General features: G+C 45.9%; 2 protein-coding genes and 1 long non-coding RNA gene across 9 annotated transcripts in view; 1 reads left to right on the top strand and 2 right to left on the bottom strand.

Annotated features, from left to right (window-relative positions):
- The first annotated feature begins 1,773 nt into the window (after window positions 1–1,773).
- Window positions 1,774–10,239, top strand: LOC124059794 (scavenger receptor cysteine-rich type 1 protein M130-like). Its single transcript, XM_046390163.1, has 11 exons — window positions 1,774–2,009; window positions 3,436–3,468; window positions 3,596–3,868; window positions 5,134–5,442; window positions 5,546–5,839; window positions 6,335–6,640; window positions 6,714–7,016; window positions 7,187–7,489; window positions 7,566–7,874; window positions 8,543–8,872; window positions 9,430–10,239. The coding sequence occupies exons 1-11, from the start codon at window positions 1,964–1,966 to the stop codon at window positions 9,621–9,623; spliced, it is 2,700 nt and encodes an 899-aa protein (XP_046246119.1). The 5' UTR covers window positions 1,774–1,963; the 3' UTR covers window positions 9,624–10,239.
- LOC124059796 lies at window positions 9,910–13,207 on the bottom strand. Of its 4 annotated transcripts, none has more exons than XR_006843433.1 (5): window positions 12,860–13,207; window positions 11,734–11,871; window positions 10,594–10,746; window positions 10,311–10,442; window positions 9,910–9,993 (listed from the first exon to the last, which is right to left on the bottom strand). It is a non-coding gene; the product is annotated as an uncharacterized LOC124059796 (long non-coding RNA). The 4 variants fall into 4 exon arrangements; XR_006843435.1 differs by having other exon boundaries at window positions 10,311–10,399; window positions 12,860–13,206; XR_006843434.1 differs by having other exon boundaries at window positions 9,911–9,993; window positions 10,311–10,396; window positions 12,860–13,206.
- Window positions 13,208–14,425: 1,218 nt separating this feature from the next.
- Window positions 14,426–25,013, bottom strand: part of si:cabz01090165.1 (uncharacterized protein LOC100333421 homolog) — a 207,200-nt gene continuing 196,612 nt past the window's right edge. For 3 of the 4 annotated variants that reach the window (XR_006843437.1, XR_006843436.1, XR_006843438.1), the window contains 5 exons: window positions 24,630–24,813; window positions 23,955–24,180; window positions 23,595–23,858; window positions 18,116–18,165; window positions 14,426–15,892 (listed from right to left, as the gene is read on the bottom strand). Coding sequence is in view for 1 of the 4 variants with exons in the window: in XM_046390165.1 (XP_046246121.1) it covers window positions 23,734–23,858; window positions 23,955–24,180; window positions 24,630–24,813 (535 nt within the window). In the remaining 3 variants the exon portion in view is untranslated. Of the gene's footprint in view, window positions 15,893–18,115; window positions 18,166–23,211; window positions 23,859–23,954; window positions 24,181–24,629; window positions 24,814–25,013 lie in introns of those variants that run through there. The other variant, XM_046390165.1, reaches the window with a different exon arrangement.

The following is a 25,013-nucleotide window of genomic DNA, read 5'->3' on the forward strand; positions in this document are numbered from 1 at the left end:
AGCAGCAGTTAAAATGTCTCCTTCACACGTTTCAACGTGTTCTCTTCTGTGATGAATGAAGGGAAACTTTTGTAAGGTTCTGACCGCAGATGTCAGGGTGGGCGCGACTGCCAGCCAAAGCTGTGAATGTGGTCAGACGTGAAGCTGGCAGGTGAGTTTACTGACCTTTGACCAGGCGAGCTGGATTTTATTGTAACGTAGAACAAGCACGAGCTAACGTTGATCCTACAAGTTACCGTCTTAACTAATGTTTAGTTTATGGAATTCTGGAACCCCGTGTACAACTTGACTTTCCGGCTCCACCAGAAATGTCTAGACGACATCAGCTTGTGGAAATGCTGCGTTCTGTTGTTCTGTTGTCCAAAGGAGCAGCAAGCAGCCGTCACACTCAGTGGAGAAGCTGGGACGGCTGAGTTCATGTCCACGTTGGCGTTCCAGGTGTTCGCTGTCTGACCGACTGACCAAATGACTTGTAACTGTCTGCTGTAACTCCAGGCCGTGTGACGTCTCCTGCAGCCTAATCTGAGAATAAAGATTTCATTATGAAAAGAGGGGAACTCTGTGCGGAGACGGCTCTCTGAGGCAGTCCGCTCATATTCTTTATTGTTGTCGCTCTCATGAACGAATCACAGCAGAAGACCAAAAGCAGCAGTGAATGTTACCTTCTGACAGGATGTGTGTGATGTTTGTGTTAAACTTTAAGTCTTGGACAGGCAGCATCTTTATTATGAACTCGCCTGTTGGAATCTGGTCGACCCTGCAGGACGGATGTCCACAGACTGGACGGGTGGTGTCCCTTTGGACTTAGGCCCGCTTCGGTTCGGTCTCTGCGTGTAACCTTTCACGACATCCCATTGGTTTCTATAATCCCGCAGACGGCATGCAGCCACGCGTCTCCTCGTGAATCCAGTCCTGATAACAACATGCGTCTCTGACAGGCGAAGACTCAGAGCTTCTTACGACCAAATCAAGACAAAACTGATCTGCTGTCTGACCACCTTGTGGTAAATGCTGACGAGCGGGTTGAAAACCTTGGTGTGACATGAGAGCGTGTCTCTCACAGACTCACTGAAAAGTTGATACATGCTTTGCTTGTCTTAATATGGGATGACCGTGTGATTTTCCACTCCGGTCCTTATGTCCCAGTAGCTAACTGATGCAGTGCCTGGAAATGACAGGATGGCCAGGTCACATTTTGTGTTGTGAAATGTAAGATGCAAGCAGATGTGCGGCCAGCAGGAAATGTGATTCGGTGATCAGAAGTTGGAGAGGAAGCAGCATATCGGGGCAGAAGCGCTGATCTGCGGCTCGACAAGGCCGGCCTCAGGATGCTCTTATCGAGCCATCGCAAACTGATCTCGACGTACAGCTTAACAACACACATTCTGAAAAATGCTGCCAATGAAATACTGTGTTTCAACAACACTGGAAGCTTTAAAGTATTCAGTGTCGGTTTGAGACCCCTCACAGGTTGTAGTCTCAGGTTGGACTCAAGCTGTGAGCAAATGTTCTTTCTTTCCAGGATGGGTTCATATTTACCCTGCTGTCGTTCATCTTGGACCCTTCAGGTTTGTCGGTGGACCGTCTTTGGAAGTTGGAAACTGCTATTCCAAATAAAAAGCAGAGCTGACTAAGAAGTCACGAGCTTGCTGTTCTTCATTATGTTAGTTATTATGAAATCTTTGTTTCCCGTCAGAACCATAGAGACCTGCAGTATCGCTGGAGAAATCAGGCCACAGGAAGTAAGACAGAAAGTCATCACGCTCAGCTCAGCCGTGTCTCCTCGACGATCTGAATTTACAGATTTCACCATACAGATTAAAAAACAGCCCATGTTACAGCTTTGTGATGGCCCAAACAGGAAGTAAGCAGAAAGCCTCTCAGGGCTGGACCGGAGTCCTCATAAAGACCAGAGCCAACACGCGAAGAAGGTGACGTCTGCTGCAGATCACAGTGAGGGGACATGGTTCACAGAGTGCTGGTTGTGTTTCTGTCACTCTGGAGCTCAGGTAGGACTGTGGTTCTGGTTTTACTGGGTGTACTGGATTAGAGCCAGAGACTCTCACACATCAGGTGTGAAACTGAATCTGGCTGTGCTGATGACAGTGTTTGTCCTGCAGTATCTGGAGACCCGTAGAACTGATAGTACATGAGAACAATACTGTTAGCTACAACAGAATGTACTGCGTGTGACTGCATCATGTGATTGAATAAAGCTAAGGTTAAGACTTACAGCAGAAGGTACAAACACGGTGAGTTTCAGTATTTATAATTAGGTGTAAAATGAAGAGCAGCTGACTTCAGCCTCTAAAAGGCAGTGAAATGTTTATGTAATCATATGATTTGTGTTCCCACTGGAACACTTTGACTCAAGTCTGCCTGTGCCGTTAAGTGTCAGCAGGCACAACTTTATGTCAGGGTGGCCTGACCAAATGCTGCCCGGCTGTTCTAAACCTCGAGTCTCAAACATGAAATGAGGGTCAGTAATGCAATTTAACTAAGGAAACAACATCTTTGTAGACAGAATGGATGACTGGATGATCGGTTGATAAAAGGGCCACAGACTAGTGATCGATGATGTTTCTGTGAGCTGGTGACAACAGAAGAAATAAATGGATGAATCTTCTGGGTCCTAAAAGTAAAGCCAGTGCTGAAGTTTCCAAAATCTGCATTCTTTCTGATGTCCAGCAGGGGGCGACTCCACTTGTTTCATGTATGTGAATTTATGAGAAAATAAGCCAACTTCTCAGTTTATTTATGACCTCAGTAATCAGATTCCTGATCAGTTTATAACAGTTGCTTGCTTTCAAGTCCCATGTAGAGTCAAACAGACCATAAAGCAGATGTAGCTTTAGGGAGGGGCTACCACGCAGTGTCCTTGGTTTCTCAGTCACATCTAGTCCGGGTGTCCTCCCCACCTCTGCCCTCTTATCCAAATGTGGTCAATTCTGGCTCCAGAAAACTGGTGGGAACAAACTTTTCGGTGGTTGTTTTGGCACACAGAGTTCTGTAGCGCCGACCAGAGGGGAGAAGATGGAACAGGTTGTTTAGCGCTGGTGTTTCCTTACTGTGTGCGTGTAGTCCTGAAGGAATTATTGAAGAGTAGAACTGGATCGACAGCTCCCGAGGCACATTGAGCTTCCTGAGCTGGAACAGGACCTGCATCCCCTGCTGGGATGGATGTACCTGATGGCATCCATTTAGGAATAAACTCATGATTTAGATTCCCTTGTATTCTTAAAACAGAGATCTTGAGGCACAGAAAGTTGGAGACTTTTGTTCTGCCCAACACTTAAGATTCAGATAGGATAGGCCTTTATTAGTCCCACAGAGGAGAAATTCTCAACCCGGGCCTCCCGGGCCTGGCAGGTGAGAATTCTACTATTGAAGCACCAATGCAAAAAGTCAGTTAAGACTCTTTCTTTTCCTCTGCAGGGCTCTGGACTGGAGACACACACAGTCCAACAGGTGAAGGAGAAATAAGAAGAAGCTTTACTGTTTTTTTTTTTTGTTTTGTTTTTTTTTTTGCACAATTTATTTTACTAACTAACTAAATGGACCTCCATGTCCTGATGTTTGTGTCTCTGCTTGGTAGTGCATGGTGAGGTCAGGTTGGTGGGAGGAGACAGCCGCTGTGCTGGTCACCTGGAGCAGAAACACCAGGGAGACTGGGATCCAGTGGACCAGCACTTGTATGACTGGAACCTGACATCGGCTGCTGCAGTGTGCAGACTGCTCGACTGTGGCTCTCTCATCTCACTTCGAAGGACAGAGGGTTCCTCTGTTACTGTCTTATCTAACATTGAACAGCTCGTTAAAATGGTGTCACATCAATCGTCCCCTCCTCGTCTGGAGATCAACTGTTCAGGTTGGTGTCAAAGCTGCTACTACAGTTCACTCCCCCCCCTCGTCCGTCACTCTGGTGAATGAAGGACTTCAAACTAGATTTGGACTGAGGTCCCCTCTACAGGATGGGGCCTCAAGTTAGGTAATAGTGTGAAACATCACTGAGGGAGAGAGGCGGCCCGCAGACAGAGATGTGTAGCAAATGTACATCAACTACTATACTACTACTATTAATAATACTAATAGTAGTTATAGAAATTAGTCTTAACAATAATAATAGCAGTCGGTGACCGCAGCAGGAGGTCCAACCACGATCCATGAGAACCTGACAGACGAGAAAGCACAAGGACTCCAGAGAAGAAGTTGAGTCTGTAACATGCACTAATGGGACATAAATGTGCAGGAGAGAGAAGCTCAGTGCATCATGGGAGATCCCCGGCAGTCTGAGCCTATAGCAGCATAACTGGGGGCCGGCCTAAGCCAGCCCAAACTATAAGCTTTATCAAAGAGCAATGTTTTAAGTCAACTCTAAAACGTAGAGAGGGTGTCCGCCTCCTGGACCGAAACCGGAAGATGGTTCCACAGTAGAGGAGCTTGATAACTCAAGGCTCTGGTTCCCGATCGCCTTTTGCTGACTCTAGGAACCACAAGTAGTCCTGCATCCTGAGAGCATAGAGTTCTGGTTGGATAATAAGGTTCTAAGGTTCTCTTTGAGATAAGATGGTGCCTGACCCTTGTGTGTGAGGAGGAGAAATTTTTAACTCTTTTTTTTTTTTAATTTTAAAGGCAGCCAGTGTAGAGAAGCCGCTACGGGAGAAATATGCTGTCTAATATGAGTTTTTGTCAGTACGTGTGCAGCAGCGTTCTGGATTAGTGGGACAGTCTTTATGGACTTACTGGGGCAGCCTGATAACAGGGATTTGCAATAGAACAGTCTTGAGGTAATAAATGCATGGACTAATCTTTCTGCATCTGTAATGCTGTAGTTGTAGATGTGTAGATGTACACACATCTACAACTGAGGTTATGTGTGTGCATAAGCTGCCTTTTCAAAATAAATTTCAGATGTTTTTCACTGAATTCACATCCTGTTTTCATTCAGTGTCGTCACAGTTTTTGTTAGATCTGTATGTGTTAGACTTTAGAATTCCTTTTGTCAGCAGTCAAAACTGAATCGAAAAGATAAATGATTTACGAGTCAGGAAACAGAGAACAGCAGAGTGTGTTTCATTTGATTCATTGCTATTTGAAGGTGCTGAGTTTTCCTCTTTCCCTCTCACTGTCCAGTCTCTATCAGGTTGGTCAGAGAGTCCAGTCTATGTTCAGGCAGACTAGAGGTGAATTCTGACCCGTCTAAACCGTCATGGTCTTCGGTGTGTAAGGACAACTTTGACCAGCAGGAAGCAGAAGTGGTCTGTCGGGAGCTTGGCTGTGGGCCTCCTTCAGTCCACCATGGGGAGCTCCTTGAAGAAGGGGAGACTCCAGCTTGGACCAAAGAGTTCCAGTGTGGAGGCCACGAATCTGCTCTCCTGGACTGTGGAAGCTCAAATAGAGAAACTTGCTCTTCTGGAACAGCTGTGAGACTTACCTGCTCAGGTGGAAGAAAATATCCCCACCAATTGATGGCAATGTTTCTAAAAGCCAGTTTCCCACAGGTGTGAGTGTGAGTCTGTGACAGATTTGTCTTGTTTCTGCCCAGAACGTGATCACATCAGGTTGGTGGGAGGAGGCAGTCGGTGCAGTGGCACACTGGAGATGAACAGAGAGGGTGAATGGAAATCAGTGGATCAGAGAGTCTGGAACCTGAGTTTAGCAGGCACAGTGTGTGGACAGCTGGGCTGTGGCTCTGCTGTTTCAACCAAAAAGAGACGCACTCTCGAACCTGCATACAGATTTACATGGACCAACGAATCTGGCTGTGAAGCATCTTGGCTGGAGAAATGTCTTCCAAGACAGACGTTTTCATCATCCATCCTCGAGATAACCTGCTCAGGTAACACCATAGATGAGGCTGACGATGCCTTGACTCATCACACACCTGTCAGTTGTTTAACCTCAGCTATAAAGGTTACCTAGTACGATACATAAAGGAATCTGTCCCCAGATTAAAATGTGGATAGAAATATAATTGTAGGCTGTTGCTCAGTTTCTGGTGTTCATTACCCTTCTGTCAAACCCACACAGAATAATCAGCCTCAGCTCTATGGAGCATTTTAGCTCCTTTATGTCCCACCTTCCGGATGTGATTCAGTCTCTGTGCTTTCACCAGCAGTGAAAAGCTCTGATTTACCCACAGCTGGTAAACACAGCAGAACATTTAGCGGCTAAGCTAGAAGGCACCTTTAACTGTTAAAGAACAAACTCAAAACTTATATCAGTACTGAAACATCACCTTGTTGTTGTGTGTGATCCAGCTCAGGCTGGGAAAGTGTGTGAAACATTTGTGCAACATCGTAAAGTTTCTCTGTTGGTCTCTCTGTTTTTCCAGACTCTGTGAGACTCATGAATGGGACTGATCTGTGTTCAGGCAGGCTGGAGGTGAAGTCTGACCAGTCGTGGTCCTCAGTGTGTGAAGCTGATTTTGGCCTGGAGAATGCAGAGGTGGTCTGTAGGGAGCTCAGCTGTGGGCCTCCTTCGGTGTTCAAGGGAGGACTCTATGGAGAAGGGGAGCGTCCGGTGCTTGTGAGGAAGTTCCGCTGTGATGGCTATGAGTCTGCCCTCCTGGACTGTGGAAGCTCATGGACAGGCAGAACCACCTGCTCACCTGGCAAAGCTGTTGGACTCACCTGCTCAGGTAGAGCTGCAGCCTCCCTTTTATTTCAAGTCACTTTCCTTCTTTCCCTAATGATGCACTCATCTTTGTTCAGACCCTAATGATATCAGGTTGGTGCAAGGAGCCAGCCGTTGCACTGGTCAGCTACAGTTGAAACACCATTACAGCTGGAAAGCAGTGAATAGCCTTGACTTTAACTGGAACCTGAAGGCATCAGCTGTCATATGCCGATGGCTGGATTGTGGCTCGGCGGTTGCATGGGGAAAGAGAAGGGATTCCTCAAAACGATCTGTGTGGTGGGTCAGCTCTGTCTGTGTCCAGTCTAACGCCACACTGCATCAATGTGTGACAGCAAGCTCTGATCCCAGCTCTTCCAGCCTGGAAATCACCTGTTCAGGTAACACATTTGATGAGGTGGTAGGGGCAAGGTTACCATGTCGACTTTCATACAGTTCTTGGTAAATTAATTATTTGAATGCGGGACTTTTATTTTAATTGCAGTATTTCTGTACTGCTACTGAGGCAGAAGACCTGACTGCTTTTTCTACCACTGCTGTATATCCACAGAATTTGTCAGGCTGGTGAATGGGTCCAGTCTGTGTTCAGGCAGACTGGAGGTGAAGTCTGACCACCACTCGTGGTCCCCAGTGTGTGAAGACAACTTTGACCAGCAGGATGCAGAGGTGGTCTGCAGGGAGCTCAACTGTGGGCCTCCTGCAGTCCTCCAGGGGGAGCTCTATGGAGAATGGGAGGCTGCAGGCTGGACTAAAGAGTTCCGCTGTGAGGGCCACGAGTCTGCTCTCTGGTACTGCGGAAGCTTAATTAGAAACACTTCCTCCTCTGGCAGAGCTGTTAGACTCACCTGCTCAGGTAAGAGAGGAGCTGCAGCTTTGATCTGGCTTACAAGCTTTCTTCCTCCACTGATTACTTTCCTGTTTCTGCTCAGATCCAGACATCATCAGGTTGTCGGGAGGGAACAGCACCTGCGGTGGTTCCCTGGAGCTGAAAAAGGAGGGAGAGTGGAGACCAGTGGCTTTATGGAACTGGGATTCTGACTGGGTCCAGAAAACAGCGGCTGTAGTGTGTAGAGTTCTGGATTGTGGTTCTGCTATTTCAGGAAAGATCACAGAGCATCCTGACAGACTCGTGTGGTGGATCAAGCCTTCCTGTGTCCACATAGTGTCTTCGCTGTTGGATTGTGTAATGTTGACCAATAATGAAGAGTTCTATAGCGGCCTTGAAGTCATTTGCTCAGGTAATACCCAACAGTCACATCTTCAGTTTCTTTCTCAATGACAGGCTGCAGCCTGCTTCCTAACGTATGCATCACAAGTGCCTGTTAATGTGTGTAAACCCTGCAGTTCGTGTAGTCCACAGCTGTGCAGGATGACAAGCCTCCCCTTCAGTTCATTAACTCTCTGCTGCTGTCTGAAGGCAGCAGGACAGTGTTGATGATGCGGTGATAAATGTGAGGCCTCTGACTTGTGTCTCATCACAGGATGATGTCGTTAAACACGACCCTCCACTGTGTTTACCTTCATTCATTTACGTGCAAATGACCGCCAGGCCTCATGCTCTGTTTCATCATATCCAGACAGCAAAGGTGGCATTTCATGATTTATCAGTGAGATGTATTACAAAGACTGCTGTGTCACATGTCACCGAGGCGAACTTGTGACAGGAGTCACTCACCTGTTTCGGGTTTTTTTATTTTGGGTGTTTAAAAATCTTGAACATGCACTCTTGTTTTGGTGTAAAAATGGTTCATGATTTCCTGAAGAAGCTTTTGCTTTAGCCATTCCAGACATATGAGACCTGTGATGTGACTCTCTTACTCGTCGTCCACACTGTCCTTCTGAACGTAGTTCCGCTTCTCTCTCTGTTTGCATGTCTTCTCGCTAACCATCTCCTTTTTGCTAACAGATTTGCTGCCTCGGCCAAACGTCTCCTTCTCTCCTTCCACTGATGGGGTCTCCATGGCCGAGCAGCAGGGGCTTCAAGTGCTCCTGGGCTCCAGCTTCACCATCACCTGCTCTGTTGCACCACTCTACCCAGGGGGCTCCTTCGAGCTCATCTTCACCGTCTCCAGCACATCTAAGAGCTACGCCCTTCCAGCTGACAACCACTCAGCCCACTTCCTGTTTTTTGCTGCAGGCCGCGCCCACCAAGGGGGCTACACCTGTGTTTATCACCTGTACGTGTTCTCCTATAACTTCTCCTCTGAGAGCCAGCCACTCTATATCTCCGTCTCAGGTAACTTCTTCTTTACGCCGCTAAGCTTGTCTCATTGTGTTTCACAGCCTGCGATGGACGTGATTTTTCAGTCCTTCCATTTGTTACACACATACATGTTCAGAAATCATGAAGAGCCACTAAAGAGAACAAAGGAAGCCAAAGTTTTCTTCTAAGTGCAGCTTTGTTCTTGTTGGTGCTTCCAAGAAGAAGAATCACTTTATTGACAGTATTTTTACATACACACACTGAATTCGTCTTCTGCATTTGACCCATCCTTAGTTGAACACACACATGCAACACCCGGCAAATTACATGCAGTGAAACACACACAGGAGCAGTGGGCAGCATCAAGCGCCCGGGGAGCATATTGGGGGGTTAAGTGCCTTGCTCAAGGGCACATCAGCCGGCTAATGGAGGGGGGGGGGAGCATTTTTCGCATTAATCACACACAGTCACTAGATCACCAGGGAGCTTCGTGGTTTTAATAAAAACATGATAAAATGGTGTCAGCAGACTTTACCTTTAATCACGCTGATGTCTTCTGATCAGACATGATGATTTTGAATGTGTTTCAGCCTCTCTGACAGAGCTGATGATCAGACTCGTCGTCCTCCTGCTGGGTCTGCTGTCTCTCATCACTGTCCTCTGCGTCCACACTAAGGTACAGTGTGGGATTAGCTTCACTTCAGCACTCACTGTGATATATTCACTTAGAAGGGAGCAGTTAGTTTTCTGTCATGTCTTTCCAGTCCGGCGGAATCCACGATGAGACAAGAACACTGAGACTGCTGGCTGGAGGAGCCCAGAGGAAACACATTGACATGAACAAACAGCGAAAACAGTAGACAGCCGTGACACTCCTGATCCCGTTTACACTTCATGGAAACCCCCTCCGTGCTGTCCTGGTTTGACGCCTCAGCCTGCTACAGAGTTGTACAGATCCACTGCTGGCTGTGGTCTGGGGGGAAACAGACTTCAGACCTTCCAGTCTGGCATTAAGTTACTCCTTAATGTGTTTTTGCCACATCACATTGCGGTCACATATCAGAAAAAGCAAAGTGGAAATGCAACCATAGAGTCTGAGATAAAACTCTTCTTAAAACCATCTTGGGAAGTGGTTTTAGGTACATTTTAGCCAGCTGTGGAAAAGGTGTAAAATACAATTTAAAACAATAAAAACAATTTCAAAGACAATTATGTTTGCTTTGGAAAAAATAAAATAAAGGATGTCAGACATGATGCCCATCATGAGGGAAAAATGGATGCCCTGCAGCCAATCAGGATCCAGTATTCACCCAGACTGTGTGTGTGACTAATAATGTTTAATCAGTAGTTCAAAGAAAATTACTTCATTTTGTTGTTGATGCTTTTTATATAATAAACTTTTCATTAATTGATTGGTTCATTTGTTAAATTTTGATATTCATGTTTACTTTTTATACTTAAATACACATACACATTGGCTCAGGCAGTAACGGGTGACTTTTGACTTTCTTGAAATTGAAGACTTTTTTTCCCCCGCAGGTTGCAGACCAGCGCCATCTGCTGGCAGTGAAGACATGGCAGATAAAACAGTGATGGGTCAGTGCTGGAAACAACATTCAAAGCACACAGTCAATAAATGCAGCATTTTTAAAGTGGGATTTTAGTAAAGTAGAAACATCTTCACACTGTCTCCAGAATACACTCTGGGTTCAGTAACAGAATTCTAAATAATGAAGGCCGTATCTTATCCTAACTGTACTGAGCTGTAACTGATGGTACCGAGGACACAGACGACGCAGGACTGGGGGGGCTGAAGACAGTCCACAACATGTACACTGTTCCCCGAGCTCAACACATCGGTCCACTCCGACGCTCTTCCCGGCTCGCCTCTGACAGCTGATCTGGTGCTGGTCTTAGATCATGTCGGTTAACATATGGTACACACAGAAATGAATCATTCAGTCTCCTTCAGTCTAAACAGGACCTTAACAGGAAGTTAAGTCTACGTTTTTGAAAGGAACCATTACTAATTTCTGGACCTCCTCGAGGCAGTCGAACAAGCTGTGAACACCTGTGACTGGACTTCAGTAGGTTTAGGGCACATATGTCAAACTGGTCCACAGGAGGGCCGGTGTGGCTGCAGGTTTTTGTGCCAACCAACCAAGAGCACATCGTTTGACCAATCAACTGTCTGAAGACGGAGATCAGTTGATTAAATGAGTCAAGTCTGGTGTGCTGCTACTTGGTTGGAAAGAAAACCTGCAGCCACAGCGGCCCTCCTGTGGACCAGTTTGACATGCCTGGTTTAGGGCTTTTGTCGCTGAAATAAAAACTCTGGTTACGGCGGCTTTACGTTTTTTTTTTAAATGCAGAGTTTAGTTAGCTCTTGTACCGTTTTGTTTCAACACTTATACATTCAGACGCACATCATGATGTGATTTGTGGGCTAAACTGAGATCCTGATGGAAGTCTGGCTCTGCAGCCTCAGCTGTTGCTCCCAGGTAAACTATGTAAAGCTCTGCTGAAGGCTGGTATTGTTTCTCAGGCTCGAAAAGTCCAATATTATTATTCAAGTATATACCCTTGTAAGTTATAATGTGCAGATTTCTTCGGTAAATAACCATACATAAGAAATAATAACTGCACAATAGAATTTACTCAACAGAGGGACTTTCCCATCTCTGTACAGAGATCATTCTGCTATTCAATAGAACTATGTTACAGACATTTTCACAACCACCAGAGCTGACTTTAAAAGGACCTGTCATGATCAGCATCTAAAATGTGAGCTGACCGTAGAGCAGGATCAGTTGGAGGGGGCACATCTGTCTCTACAGTGACAGTACTCACTCTGCTTTCAGAAGCGGTGGTTGTGTGTGGAGTTGTATCTGTACCTGAACTGGTAGTTGATGGTTGTTGCTGGTCAGGGCTGGGAGCTGTTGCAGAGTCCACAGACCAGCTGGTGGATGGTTGATTATCTAAATCTTCCTCCTGGCCTTGAGTTCCTCCTTGCACATATTTAAGCACTGACCCTGCATTCAGAAATACAAGACAAAATATTCAGGGATTCCACTGAAATACAGTTTTGAACCACAGTACAAAAACATTTGCATATATTAATTAGGTTTATGTAGGCCTAAGTGTAAATCACTGGTACATTTCAAAATTCAAAACTCTATCATTATTATTATTATTATTACTATTTTACATTTATAGAGGTTTCATAGGGGACAATATAAAAATTCTGTACATAATTTGATATGAATACGAAGGGGGAAATCTACACAACTGTAAGACTGAACCTTTTCATATTACAGTTTCACCGACAGATGTCGCCCTTGGCCTATGAACCCGAAAACCGACGAGAACCGTTTACGTGTAAACGAGAGGACAACCGCATAAATAATTTGCGTATTTATAAATATCCTGAAATGCAGTATCATGCCAAGTAAACTTGGCTAATAGGGTAACGATACTTGACTGCACCTCTGACAGTAGCAAGCCCCAAGTTAAGCTTAATCAGAAATAGCATAGCTAGCTAGCAACCTGAGGAAGGATTGCTAACTGAAAACAGTCGAGTAGCCATGATGAATTGCTTTCAACAATCCATATCCATATTCATATCCACAACGTAAACTAGCTAGCCAGCATCAGTCACTTGCAACACTTGTTAACACAGTGTGAACATGGCTAGTAGGAGCTAACGTTACTAAGCTGGCTGACGGTAGTAGCAGTATTGCCTGGCATGAGCACAGACATGCATGAAAGGGCTACAAAATGAACAATTTTTATTTATGTAACCCTTTTTACCACCGGCTCGTGTCTTCAAACCCACCTTACACTAATTAAATATCAAGTGGTAAAAGGGACATTTCAAATAAGTGATAACACACACAACTCAATGATCTCTCATACAAAATCTCACGGTTTGAAAATGTACTATAGAAAAATAAAATCAAAAATCAGAAACCCGCGTGAGGATAATGGTTGTTGATAAGTGTTTAGAACTCAACTGCCCACCTGTTGGTGCACTTTTAACTGGAGTTCTCGTTGGCGCGCTTAGTCGGAGCTCATTAAGGGGACGTTTGGCTAACCGCACCTCTGTGTGACGATGCTATCACCCGGACCAGGACCAGGACCAGGACCAGGACCAGGACCAGGACCAGCGCTCCGCGTCAAACTCCTCCGTCCACCTGGGCAGCAGCGTAGCGTCCTCCGCCGCCGACCCGTTGGCGACCCGGCGAAGTGTGTCCCGTGGATGGCGGTGGCGTCTCTTCCCACTCACCGTGCGTGCCGCTAGCTTAGCTCCGCGCCATTCGCTCTCCGCTCCTCTCTCTCCTCTGTCGGTCTTTCCGGAAGTACCAAAAAACCCTCAAAGGTCATGAACATTCATATCGTAACGTAAATAAAAATATTTTTTTTCTTTTAACGCCTTAAAACCTTTCGAAACTCATGAAATAATATTTTTAAAGTCACACATTTTAAACAGAAATGATTTAAATACATTTTATTATTATTTATGTAAATTTTTACTTCATCATAACCACTGTCGTTTTACCTTTAACTTATTCCCAGCAGAAAAAATAAATAAATACAACTCTTTTGTAACTCATTTGATTTATGAGTCTTACATTTAAAACATTCACTTACCTGCAAGCGACGCGTGAGCATCATCTGGCTTTCTCTTCTTTTTTCTCTTTTCCGCTCCTGACTCCTGACGCCTTTCCGAGGACATGTCCAAACGGATGTCTGTCAAACCTAACTTGAGATTGAGGCATAATCGAACAGACCACTGGGAGGTTGGGGAGGGGGGCACCAGGAGGAGGCTGGAGAGAGGGCCGCAAAGGAGAGTCACCTTTTTCTCCAGCAAATTGGCCTGTGTTGCTTTTGTATTGCTTATACATGTTAACATGCTTTACCCATATGCACACACACGCACACACACACACACACATATATATATATATGTGTGTGTGTGTGTGTGTATATATCTCGTTACCAGTACTTGGCTTATTGTGATGATTTTTTCTCACGAGCTCGATTTTTTGGTGTCCCCGCAGGCACTTGTACGTTACTGTGAACGCGCGAGCTCGGACCGCTCAGAGTCTGCGGCGTTTGATACGAAGATGAATCTGACACACGGTTTAAGTGTTAAAACTGATAAAATAATTACTGTCTGGCAATAATTTGGAGAAACAATAGCTACTGAAGAAGAAAAGAACTAAGAACCAGCTCATTTTTGGAACCTTGAACTTAGTTCAACTGTTGAATTTTGAACTATAAACTGATTTGTGAACTGAACTTTGAACTGGTTCATGTAGAAATTGAACTTTCCCAACACTGACTGTCAACAAGACATAACAAAACATGAGTGCGCCAAAAAGCAGAACCTCAACCAAATCTTTTCCATCAGTGAACATGTGGTCCATGTTATCTCATTTGTTTAAGGGGGACACAAATAGAAAGGAGATGTTTTCAGCTCTGTGTTTCTGCATTTATGTGTGTGAACACCTCCACCACCTCCTTTGAGATACCTGAGATCTACTTCAGGTGTGTGACTGCTGGGGCAGCCAGGCAGACTTTACTAGCAGCATTTCTGGTTTGAATTCCCTTCATCAAATAAACAGACAAACAGCTTCAGCTTGTTAAAATTTAAACAACACGCACTTTCTTACCAAGAAAAATACCTTTTTATTTCTTTATAAATCCACATAATTGTATCTATGAAAGCATAAAATCCCCATTTTGCACGTTGTTGTGTTTTTTCTCCTCAGTGTGGTCATTTGTTCCATTATATTCAAAGTCATTGGTGTCAAACCATCGAAGACTGTAAGGTGTATGTCACATACAAACACAGACACTGTCAAACGGCAAAGGGGGAGGGAGGGGAGGACAGGGAGGGACGGGACGGGACAGCGCAAGTTCTGCTGGCCGTCTTTTTAAACCGCTTAATACATTTAACGATCCAGAGTGCCAGCTTTTAGTCACAGGAACACTTATGGTCAAGTTCACCACTGTTTCATACTGGTACAGTTGCTTTCCAGTGTCGGACAACATCACGATTCACCATTTTCACCATCAAATGTGGAGCACGTCAAACTTTAAGTTTGGCTTTGTGTGAATCCTCGCTGGTGTTCCTCAGGGCTCCGATCTCGGGACACCAAAGAAAGAATCAGTCCACCGTGGACGCAAACACACTGATTATTTTAACATTATCTAAGTCATTCAGAGCCAGAAGACTGGTAATACTGAAGAGTATACGATTCAGCTGTTTGTGACAATGAGAGAGAGAGAGAGAGAGAGAGAGAGAGAGAGAGAGAAGGGGCGGGGGGTGAGATGAAAACATACGTTTAAAGTGCCAGAGGAGTTCACGGTTTAGTCTGACTGTTATTGTTGATGCGTTGAGACAAGACGTTGACAATGCGCTCATATATTCAGTCCAAGGCCAAACTTGTATTTTCTCTCTGACTGCTGAGATAATAGAGAGGTGTGCTTTGTGGAAGTCTGCATATTCTCCCAATGTTGTAATAATGCTGTCATAGTAATCCTTTGGCATATGACTGTATGCTGGGGAAGAGAGGAGCGGCGCCACCGACCATTGAAAAACCAACAACATCCTGGAAAAATGTCATTAAAAGGGTTTCCCCAAATCCTCGTAATCCGTTCAGTATATTCCCAGAGCAGCGTTTAGTGTCAGACGAGGAGGCTAAATCCTCCCAAGGCCCTTTAAAGCCCTGACAGATCATTGGATACTTCCCTCAGGAAAGAAGAAGAGATTCTGGACTGAGTTCACTCTGATTCCTCTGAGTTTTCAGGCTCCAGTTCACCATGAGCAGGGTTCAAGACCCAGAGCCTGACCTGGGTGCAGCATGTCCAGCGATCCCAGCCATGTGGCGCGTCAACAGGCAGGCTGCTGATCGTCCTCTGGCTGCCCACGGGACGCTCGCATCACATCCATCTGGTTGTGGTATGGAGTGGCGTCGGACGGCACGGTGTGCTTCAGGGTGGGATACCTGATCATCAGGGCCGCGATCACGCAGGCTGACGGAGCACCTGGAGGAGACATGAGAGGGAAGCGGGTGGTGTTGATTACTGATGTTAAGTGATGCTTTAACATGTAAGCAACATTTCTATGCAGCGACATGCAGAAAAGGTCGTATTTAGAATACTACCTGAGTACCTGAGTAAACTGTACTTAAACTCCACTGTAATCACTGATGTTCCATCTGATATTCTGAGCTTTGACACCAAGATTTTTATTTTTCCTGCCAAAATATGTCTGTTTTTTGTGGTGTGCTGGGGCAGCAGGGTGAAGACAGCTGATGCCAACAGGCTGGATAAGCTCATCAGGAGATCTGGCTCTGTCCTGGGAGTGGAACCGCAGTCTCTCTCTCGAGAATCGATACCTGCCTTTGAAATGTTGTGGAGTAAAAGTATAAAGCAAACGTACTTCGTTACATTTCTCCCCTGTGCTCTGCTTTTGCATTTTCTATGACCTGAACAAGCGATGCTCTTTTCTCAGCCTTCTGGTAGACTTTTTGGGTTCCCTTTGAGTGTGTGCTCGTTCTGTGACACCAACAGCTCGTCACACAGCGAGACGCAGAAGGACGTGACGAGTCGGCCACCCCGGGGATGAGCCTCATGTTTTTGGACCTGCACACTTGACACGGACGAGAGAAAAGGACTGCAGATATGCTCTTCAAAAGTATGTGCAGGGGTCGATAAGGTTGTTTTTCAGCACTGATGACTCAGTGGCAGCTTGGTGAGATTCCAGGCTTTAAAAGCCATTTCCTGCTTTGGAAACTACCTCCTTCACGCCCACACACTCCGCTGTGCTCGTACTTGAAACACAGACCGTGGGCAAACAAATGGCAGCACAACACTCGTCCTTGTCTGGGAAATAAAGCAGATGGTAAAGCTGTGCTGTGGTTCACGGGGAGAAACCACTCATAAAGGTGAAACAAAGCGAAGTATCGTTCGACTCTAATTTTGCCAGCAGGGGGCCCTCGAAGTGCAGTTAATACAAAGAGGAGGACATTTATATTCAAGTCATGCTCGGAGGAAGAGGAGTGACTGTCAGATGGAATATAACTGGCAGCCACAGAAGTCAACTGCATAATTAAAAAATCTGAAGACAAATCTGATAACACAATTATTAATTGGCAAATTCTTTTCATTGTCATTAGTTTGAATACACAAGTGCATCGTTTAAATGCAAACCAAATGACTCAGCGTATAATTGCTTTTTAAAATGTGTTACCTATTTAATTAAAAACACATCCTGTGGAGGTCCACGGTTAATCAGACGGCAAACTGCTATACTGTTTCAGAAAAATACTGCAGTCAGAAAACTTCTTAACCTCAGAGATTCTGCTTTCAGCATCCTTCATTTCAAAGCCCTGATGATCAGCATGCATACTGACATCAGGTATCAGTCAAGCTGGATGTGGTGTCAGTGACAACAGGCTGATCTGGAGTCAGATAACCTCTCAGCGTAACTTGTTACATGCTAATCGAACACTGATACCGGATCAGTCGGCTGCTTCATTAAGGCACTGCGTCAGTGCGTCCGTGTCAGCAGCCAAGCAGCCAATGTTAAGATCTGCAGAAAAGATTAATACAGGAAAAAAGGCAGCGTGCATCCAGCATCACACTGAACTCACACAAGTTGACAGAAAAACACAAATCGCTGTGATTTAAGGTGTGAAATCAGGCATGTGAAGCTCTGACTTCGTTCAGCCGCTTGCTGCAGCAACACGTTTGTTCTTGCTTGTTTCACTGCAGGTAAGACAAGAGCTTCGTCCTGTCGACCTGCTGCAGTGAAACAAAGAGGGAGGATGGGAGGCGAGAGAGACGAGATGAAAGGCGAGAGAAAGAAGAGGAGAGTGTGAAGATAAGGAGAGGGTGAGGAGGAGGAAGTGATGGAGATGAATGATGGAGGAGAAGAAAAGAGGAGGAGCGGAGGAGAATGCTTACATAATGGAGGAGAGAGTTTATATAATGGAGCAACAGCAATCTGCATACTGTGGGGGATCAGGCCATTATATAATGGCCCAATAAAGAGGAATAATGTTGTTTACTAAGGCAGGGCGATATTTACAGAGCACTTAGAGGGAGGCAGACAGACTCCTCTCCTCTCTGCCTCTGACTGTTAAAGGACGCTCGGCGGCTTTCCCTCCCTCAAGACGTTGTGTTCCAGCTTCTCAGGTGGAACAACGAGTGTTACCCTCTCACCTGTGTGTGTGTGTGTGTGTGTGTGTGTGTGTGGTCTCTCACCTCCCCCGCCTCTGCTCCCTCCAGCGCTGTGAAGCTGAATGTAAGTAAATCTGAAAAACACACATAACCCACAGAACAACAAGAGGAAGATGGAATTAGAGCTCAGACTGATGTGGGATCAGCCAGCCTGCTTCAGCCTGCTTCACTCCAGTGGACTAAAGCAGACTGGCTGATGTGGGATCAGCTCAACGATTAACATGTTGGTTTAACTCGACGCTGTGTGTTTAATGTACAGTATATAAACATTTACTTCATGCTGTCCTACAAATCATACTGAGTTCTATAATCTTGTCACGGACATAAAGATGGCCGGCACGTCTCCCGCCTACACACTCGTCTGAGCCAATCAGGAGCAGCGCTTCACCTTTGAAGGGATGATCCACCTTTATGTACAGTCAGTGGTGTAATATCTTTACAACAGCACCGTCCTTCACTGCCTCAGCTTCATGGATGTTAAACTTTATCATCTTTTTCACCGGCTTTAAGTTCAAGCTCAGCTGCTGCAGACTGACGTCATTCACACTGAAATGTGTGAAACAACACAATAAAACTGTGCTCAGCTTTGACTGTGTCTCAATTTAAGCTTCCTTAGTCCATTGTGCAGGTAACATTGAGCGATGGCGGCGCTTTAAGCCGACGTGTGTCCATCACTTCATCTCCGCCTCTTTTGATGATGATGAGATCAATAGATGTGATGAACGTCTCATTTCATCTTTATAAACTATAACAGTAAATGCTCACATGCGATGAACACAGGATGATCAGGGTTTCAGTCTTCCCTCTCTACATCCTGGGCTCCAGCTTTCTATTTACAGACTTCTCCTCATCGTCTTCACGTCCAATCTCCTCCCAATCCCCCTCTCCATCCCTCCTCCACCTCCCCCCATCCCTCACTTCTCATTTTCTCTCTCTTTATCCCTCCATCTTTTCTTGTCGATAACTGTGTCTCGGGGCTCAGTGACTCATCTGTGCTCCTCTCTCTGTTTGGTTGGCTGTTTCTCCCTCTAACTCACTAACTAAATTTAAGTCCATAATCCTCACTTCTGTCTCTCTCTTTGTGTCTCTCCTTCACCAGCTGTAAACCCACAATCCGTCCGTCTGTCGCCTGTCCCTCCTTTTCTGTCTTTCTCTGTCCTCACACACACACACACACACACACACACACACACACACACATTGAGCTCTTTTTCAGATCCAGATTAAAATGACTTTGACTTTGTTTTGGTTTTAGTCAAAGGGTTTATGAAGCCACTGGCAATGTTATGCTGCAAATGATATTCAAAGGCCTTCCTGTAAAAATAGATATCAGGAAACAGCAGAGCCTCAGCTGGGATTTCACTGCTTTCTGTGATTTAAAATAAGCAGCTAGAAAAGAGTGCAGCAAAACTACTTGAAATGTTAAAAACAAGTTAGTTTGTTGTCCTTTCAGAATATTTCGATCGCGGAAACACAGCTGGACCTTTCGCCCTGGCTGTAGATGATGATTACAGTAATGCTGTTTCCTCTCACTGCAGACTAATGATTAAATTGTGGACTTCATCTGCGCGTCTGCATCGGTCCCTGGTGGTGATGGACTCGGCCTTGGCTGGTGGCTGCGCTCAGGAGGCCCATAAAGAAAATGTCAGCGTGGAGGTTTTAGACCTTCTGTCAGACTTCTGTAACCTGCAGGCACCTTCTGGAATCTACAGCGTAACTCATGCATTTTCTACTTCATTATTTACCATTAAGGCCATCTAAAACAGCATGCTGCTGCATGTATGTCAGACTGTAATGTGAATTAAACATGGACATGCATCAGCTGCCTTGTTCTCTAAACAGGCCATAGAAAACCACATGAGGGTTGATCTCTAGTTCATAAGACAGGAAGCACAACAGAAACTGCTTTGTTTGTGAGTGAAACACTATCCAACCCTTTCAAAATAAATGTAAATAACTCAGCTGCAGCTTGAGCCATCACTTTGACAAGGTAACACGTGATCTCAGAGAAGTCACTGAAAAGTCAGCTGAGTCGAGCACAAAGCACGACACATTTTAATTTTGTTGTTGGGAGACCAGAGGGACGCCCTGTAAGCCTGTGGGGATGTCATGTGATGTCGCTCCACTTCCCCTGAATGATGCATGAGGGTAAAACTAAAAGCACGTGAATCCCTGCCACAGCACGGTGTGACCAGCAGGGGGCACTGCGACTCTGTGCTGCTGCCCGCCGGCCTCAGTGGCAGCAGCTCAGATTCTGTGCCGTCCTGCCATGCTGGGACGGTGACTGAGCGATGCTGCATTCGTCCTCCGTCTCCGTCTCTGTGGCGGGCGGGCAGCTGGGATGGTGGGATTGTGGGATCGTGATTCTGGGTGGTGTGCAGGTAATGCTGACGGTTGTGTTAGTCTGTTGGGTACAATGCTGTCTCCTCAAAATGTCAGCTTGGTTGGGAACATCAGGTTGTTCCATCTGAGAGACATTTCAGACATTATGCACACAGAGACGTCCACGAGCGCCCGCGTTCGCTGAACTCCGTCTCCCTCAGCGCTCTGGTTCATTACTGGCTGTCTGTCCTCATCGCCATGTTCTGTGTAACGAAGCTGTTGGCCCTGCTACACGAGGATGCCTCGTTAGCAGAGGAGCTGCACTGCAGCAACCATTAGTCGATTAATTGATTAGTTGATCTAAAAAAAAAAAAAAAAATTCAATAATTTCAATAATCCATGAATTGTTTGGGTCAAACATCTGCTGCTTCCAGCTTCTCAAATGTTGAGATTTGCTGCTTTTCTCTGTCATTTGAGAGTAATTAAAGAATAGATTTCATTTGTCCAATTACCTCTTAATTAGCTGACTTATTAATGTCACTTCTCATTATAATTGTGGTTAATGGCAGCTCTACGCGACATCCCTTCAGCCGCGCTGCTAGCTTGGCTAACAACATGAATCACATGCTGAACATGTTTTATCGTTACGATGAAGTCAGCACATCGGGAGCTTATCAACTTTAAATTTAGCTCAGATATACTGAGATCATCAGGGTGATTTTGTCCAGCGTCCTCCTGTTAGAAATGATTTGATCTCAGTGTGGTTCCCTCCTCGTTAAAATGAGGTTAAAGGAGGGAAAAAAGGAAAAACACACACGTGTGTGTATGTGTGTGTGTGTGTGTGTATGTGTATGTGTTGTGACAAGATACTGATGACATTTCAGCAGTGAGTCAGTCTGACCAACAGACAGCAGCTCAGTTCATATGGATATGGAGAAAGCTGTGTGTGTGTGTGTGTGTGTGTGTGTGTGTGTGTGTGTTAGATATTGAACCCACAACAAATGGCCTAAGGCCAGTGAGGCCCAGTGGTGATTGCTTCTATGAAAAAAGATTATGTGGTTCTACATGCGCGTGTGTGTGAGTGTGTGTGTGTGTGTGTGTGTGTGTGTGTGAGAGTGTGTGTGTGTGTGTGTGTGTGAGTGTGTGTGTGTGAGTGTGTTTGTGAGTGTGTGTGAGTGTGTGTGTGTGTGAGAGTGTGTGTGTGTGTGTGTGTGTGAGTGTGTGAGTGTGTGTGTGTGTGAGTGTGTGTGAGTGTGTGTGTGTGTGAGAGTGTGTGTGTGTGTGAGTGTGTGTGTGAGCGTGTGTGTGAGCGTGTGTGTGTTTAGACAGGAGGTGTGTTATTACAGGGAGGCGAAGAGGGACAGTGTGATGAGTAGATAAAAAGCGGTTGCGATATTACGGAGGAGTCGAGGAATGTGGATGATGGATGGATGAGCGGAGAAATAAATGAGCTAAAAGGGATGAAAAGCAAAGGGGAGCTGGAGAGACGAGAACAGGAAGCAGGGAGGGACAGAAATGACGAGAACAGGTTTCCTGAAATCAAACTGTTGTCCACCTCATCTGTCTCACTGTTTTCCAGAACCTTCAGTCAACTTCTCAACGAGACGCTCGTCCATCACGACGGATGCTGACGCACTTTCATCCGGCCGGCTGAGATGTGACCACGATCCAAAGCGGACCTCCTGCAGTCACGTTCTGCTTGTTCTGCCTTCATTTACACCCGATTCTCCTGATCCACATCAAACATCAACAAACCGGTGCTGAAAACGGACTCGAAGACATGTGAGTGTCGGACCAAAGGAACAGGATTCAACAGCAGAGGCCACGTGAGCCCGAGGCCACACGGAGCCCGCACGAGCGTCACGCACACTCGTTCTGCTCACCCTGTTGGTGTCGCGCTCCACCCACCAGCTACACACAACCGATATTTCAATTCACACAGAGATAAAAAGAAGAGAGAGAGCTCATAAATTGTGTGAAGAGGAGAAAATCCTCTGGAGCTCTGAATGATACCTCACATCTCAATTTGAGTGAAACTGGTACCAGCAATTTCACAAGATAAAGAGAAAAGCTACGCCGAAGGAGAACAGACAAACAAAACGACCTTCAAGTCCGAAATGAAAGGAAGGGAGAAGAGGAGGGAGGCATCCAAACAAAACAACTCATTAAAATCAAACAAATGACTGAGGGAGGGAAACTGAACGCGTTTGTATGAGGGGAGGAGGCAACAGGAAGCAATAGAGGGGATGTGTTTGCTCGAGGTACAAAGTAATAAAGTCTGTGTGGTCGCTTTCATTGTCGAATAAACTCCAAGCGGAGCCACATTTCTCCTGAGGACAGAAATGAAAGCCTAAAGAAGAAATCACATCAAACAATCAGCAGGTTACAGTGCGATCTGTGCACTTTTGGTTTCAAATAACAACCTCGTCGACATTCCTGCCATGAGCAGACGAGCTCTGGTCCTCATCAGGCTCGCTTATCGAGGCGGAGACGTTTGAATTGTGCTTTTGGCTGAGCTGTGAATTAGCTGTCAGCTAGCAGCTTGGAGAAAAGTTCACGTGGGACTTGTGGTTTAAATCCCGATCATACAAATGACTGCGTGACGATTTAGTGAATCGTTTAGGAACCACACGAGATGATGAAATGGTCACAGCGCGGTTACACGAACATGTGACGAGACGCAGACAACACGATGAAGGCTGCAGGCCACTGAAGGTAAATCAGACCTCCAAAGCAGCTCACCGGCTGCTCTCTCTGTCACTTCCTGTCTGCACCTGCCTCTTCCAGATTTCAGTTTCAAACTAAAATGAAACTCTCTCTCTCTGGCTGCACTGCAGTGCAGCGTATTGAACTGAACTCATTCAGTGTGGCGGCAGCACAAAGTGTGTGTGAGCTGAACATGTGAACCTGCCAGGTCGTGACCCCGACTGTGTGACCTGAAGAATCCTGTCCACGATCCACCCAGCATCCGCCTCACCTGGTGCTCAGGTGTACGTGATCATACGTGCTCAATGTCTTGACCGTGGCAGACTTGATTTATTTTAAAATACTTTTACACTTTACATAAAACATCTCTGACGTTTTGGTAAGAGCTGCTGTCCGCCACACAGCATCACCTGAGGTAAGTAAACAGCAGACGTACATTTATATGTTCACCCCTCACCTGACGGCAGACACTCACCAACGACAGGAGCTGCTCCTCGGCGTAAAGTGGAGTTTGGCTCCAGGCACCAGCAACAAATCAAAAAAAGGGGGGAGGGAAGTGGATTATTGGTTTGGAGATTTGTGGGTTGTGAATGTGATTGACAGTTTCTTGTGTGTTATTGGGAGATGGCATCATCGTCATGGGTGGGATTCAAGTCCACTACAGTCGTCCCTCGAAGAGAAGCTCCTCCCAAACACTCTGCTGATGATGACGGCTGGGAGTTTTTACTCGCACCTCCACCTATCAGACAACAAGATGGAGTCAGCTTAATGACAGTCAGATGACAAAGAGGAGTCACAGATTTTCTTTTCTCTGTCCATTTTTTCCTCCGCTCACCCTGCCCTGCTGGGGAGGACGAAGGAGGCAGAGCGAGGACGGTGGCTCCGCCTCCTCCTCCTCCTCCTCCGTTGGTCTGGGAGCAGACGTTGGCGTGGCGTGCGGCGGCCTTCTGCTTGTAGTGGTTACTGTGCAGCTTGTACTTCATCAGGAGGATGAAGATGAAGACAAGGACCGAGGCCACGATGATCCCCCCGATGATGATGATCATGGTACCTCCCAGGAACTGCAGAGAAACACTCGGACTGTTAGCCTGCTGTTCATACGCAGCACGGTTCATTGTGTCTGCTTTCTTATACCGACATCACACCAACAGAAGGTTCATACAAAATTCAACTAAAACTAAACCTTTTTACAATCAGTGAAAGCCTTGAAGCAGCATAATTACTTTAAAGCACCTTTTTGAAGTGGAAAAACCTTCAGGTCAACCTGAACAAGAAAGTATTAAAAGTGCTAAGAAGAGTTTCACGAAGCCCGTGCTTGGCGAGGAGGGTTGCGTGATACAGTCGGAGCTCTGTAACGCAGAGTGAATGGATGTGCGAAGACTCGAAGCATTCGCACTACATCTCTAAAAGAACAGAGAATAACTGAAAATTTAACTTGCAGTTTATACATAAATAAATAAACTGTTTATCCAGCTGTGATGGCTGTCAGGCTGATTGGATTAGGTCTGACCTGGTCTCGTATGGAGTGGCAGCGTCCATACTCCGTCTCCGTACTGAAGGACACGCAGCCCACCAGTTTGGTGCCCGTCAGTGCTGTGATGCCGTCATCGTAGACGGCCAAAACACACAGCTCGTAGTCCCGCGACGACGCCAGGTCGCTCAGCAGGAAGTACTTGTGGTTGGCTGGGATCATCCTGAAATAGAGGAAGACAGAGTTTAGTCTTGATTTGTAGATTGTTGAACAATAATTCTTCCACAGAGGTTCAGGTTGTGGAGTCCATCAGTGTCCATTCAGAGGACTGGATGGGATCAGTGTGATGAATAGCCACTCCGGCCCTTTGACAAACCCAGTGTCTACTGTCTACTGTCTATCTGCCCATGTTGTTCTTCTATG

This window comes from Scatophagus argus, chromosome 5 (genome assembly GCF_020382885.2).
Source record: "Scatophagus argus isolate fScaArg1 chromosome 5, fScaArg1.pri, whole genome shotgun sequence".
Classification (NCBI taxonomy): domain Eukaryota; kingdom Metazoa; phylum Chordata; class Actinopteri; family Scatophagidae; genus Scatophagus; species Scatophagus argus.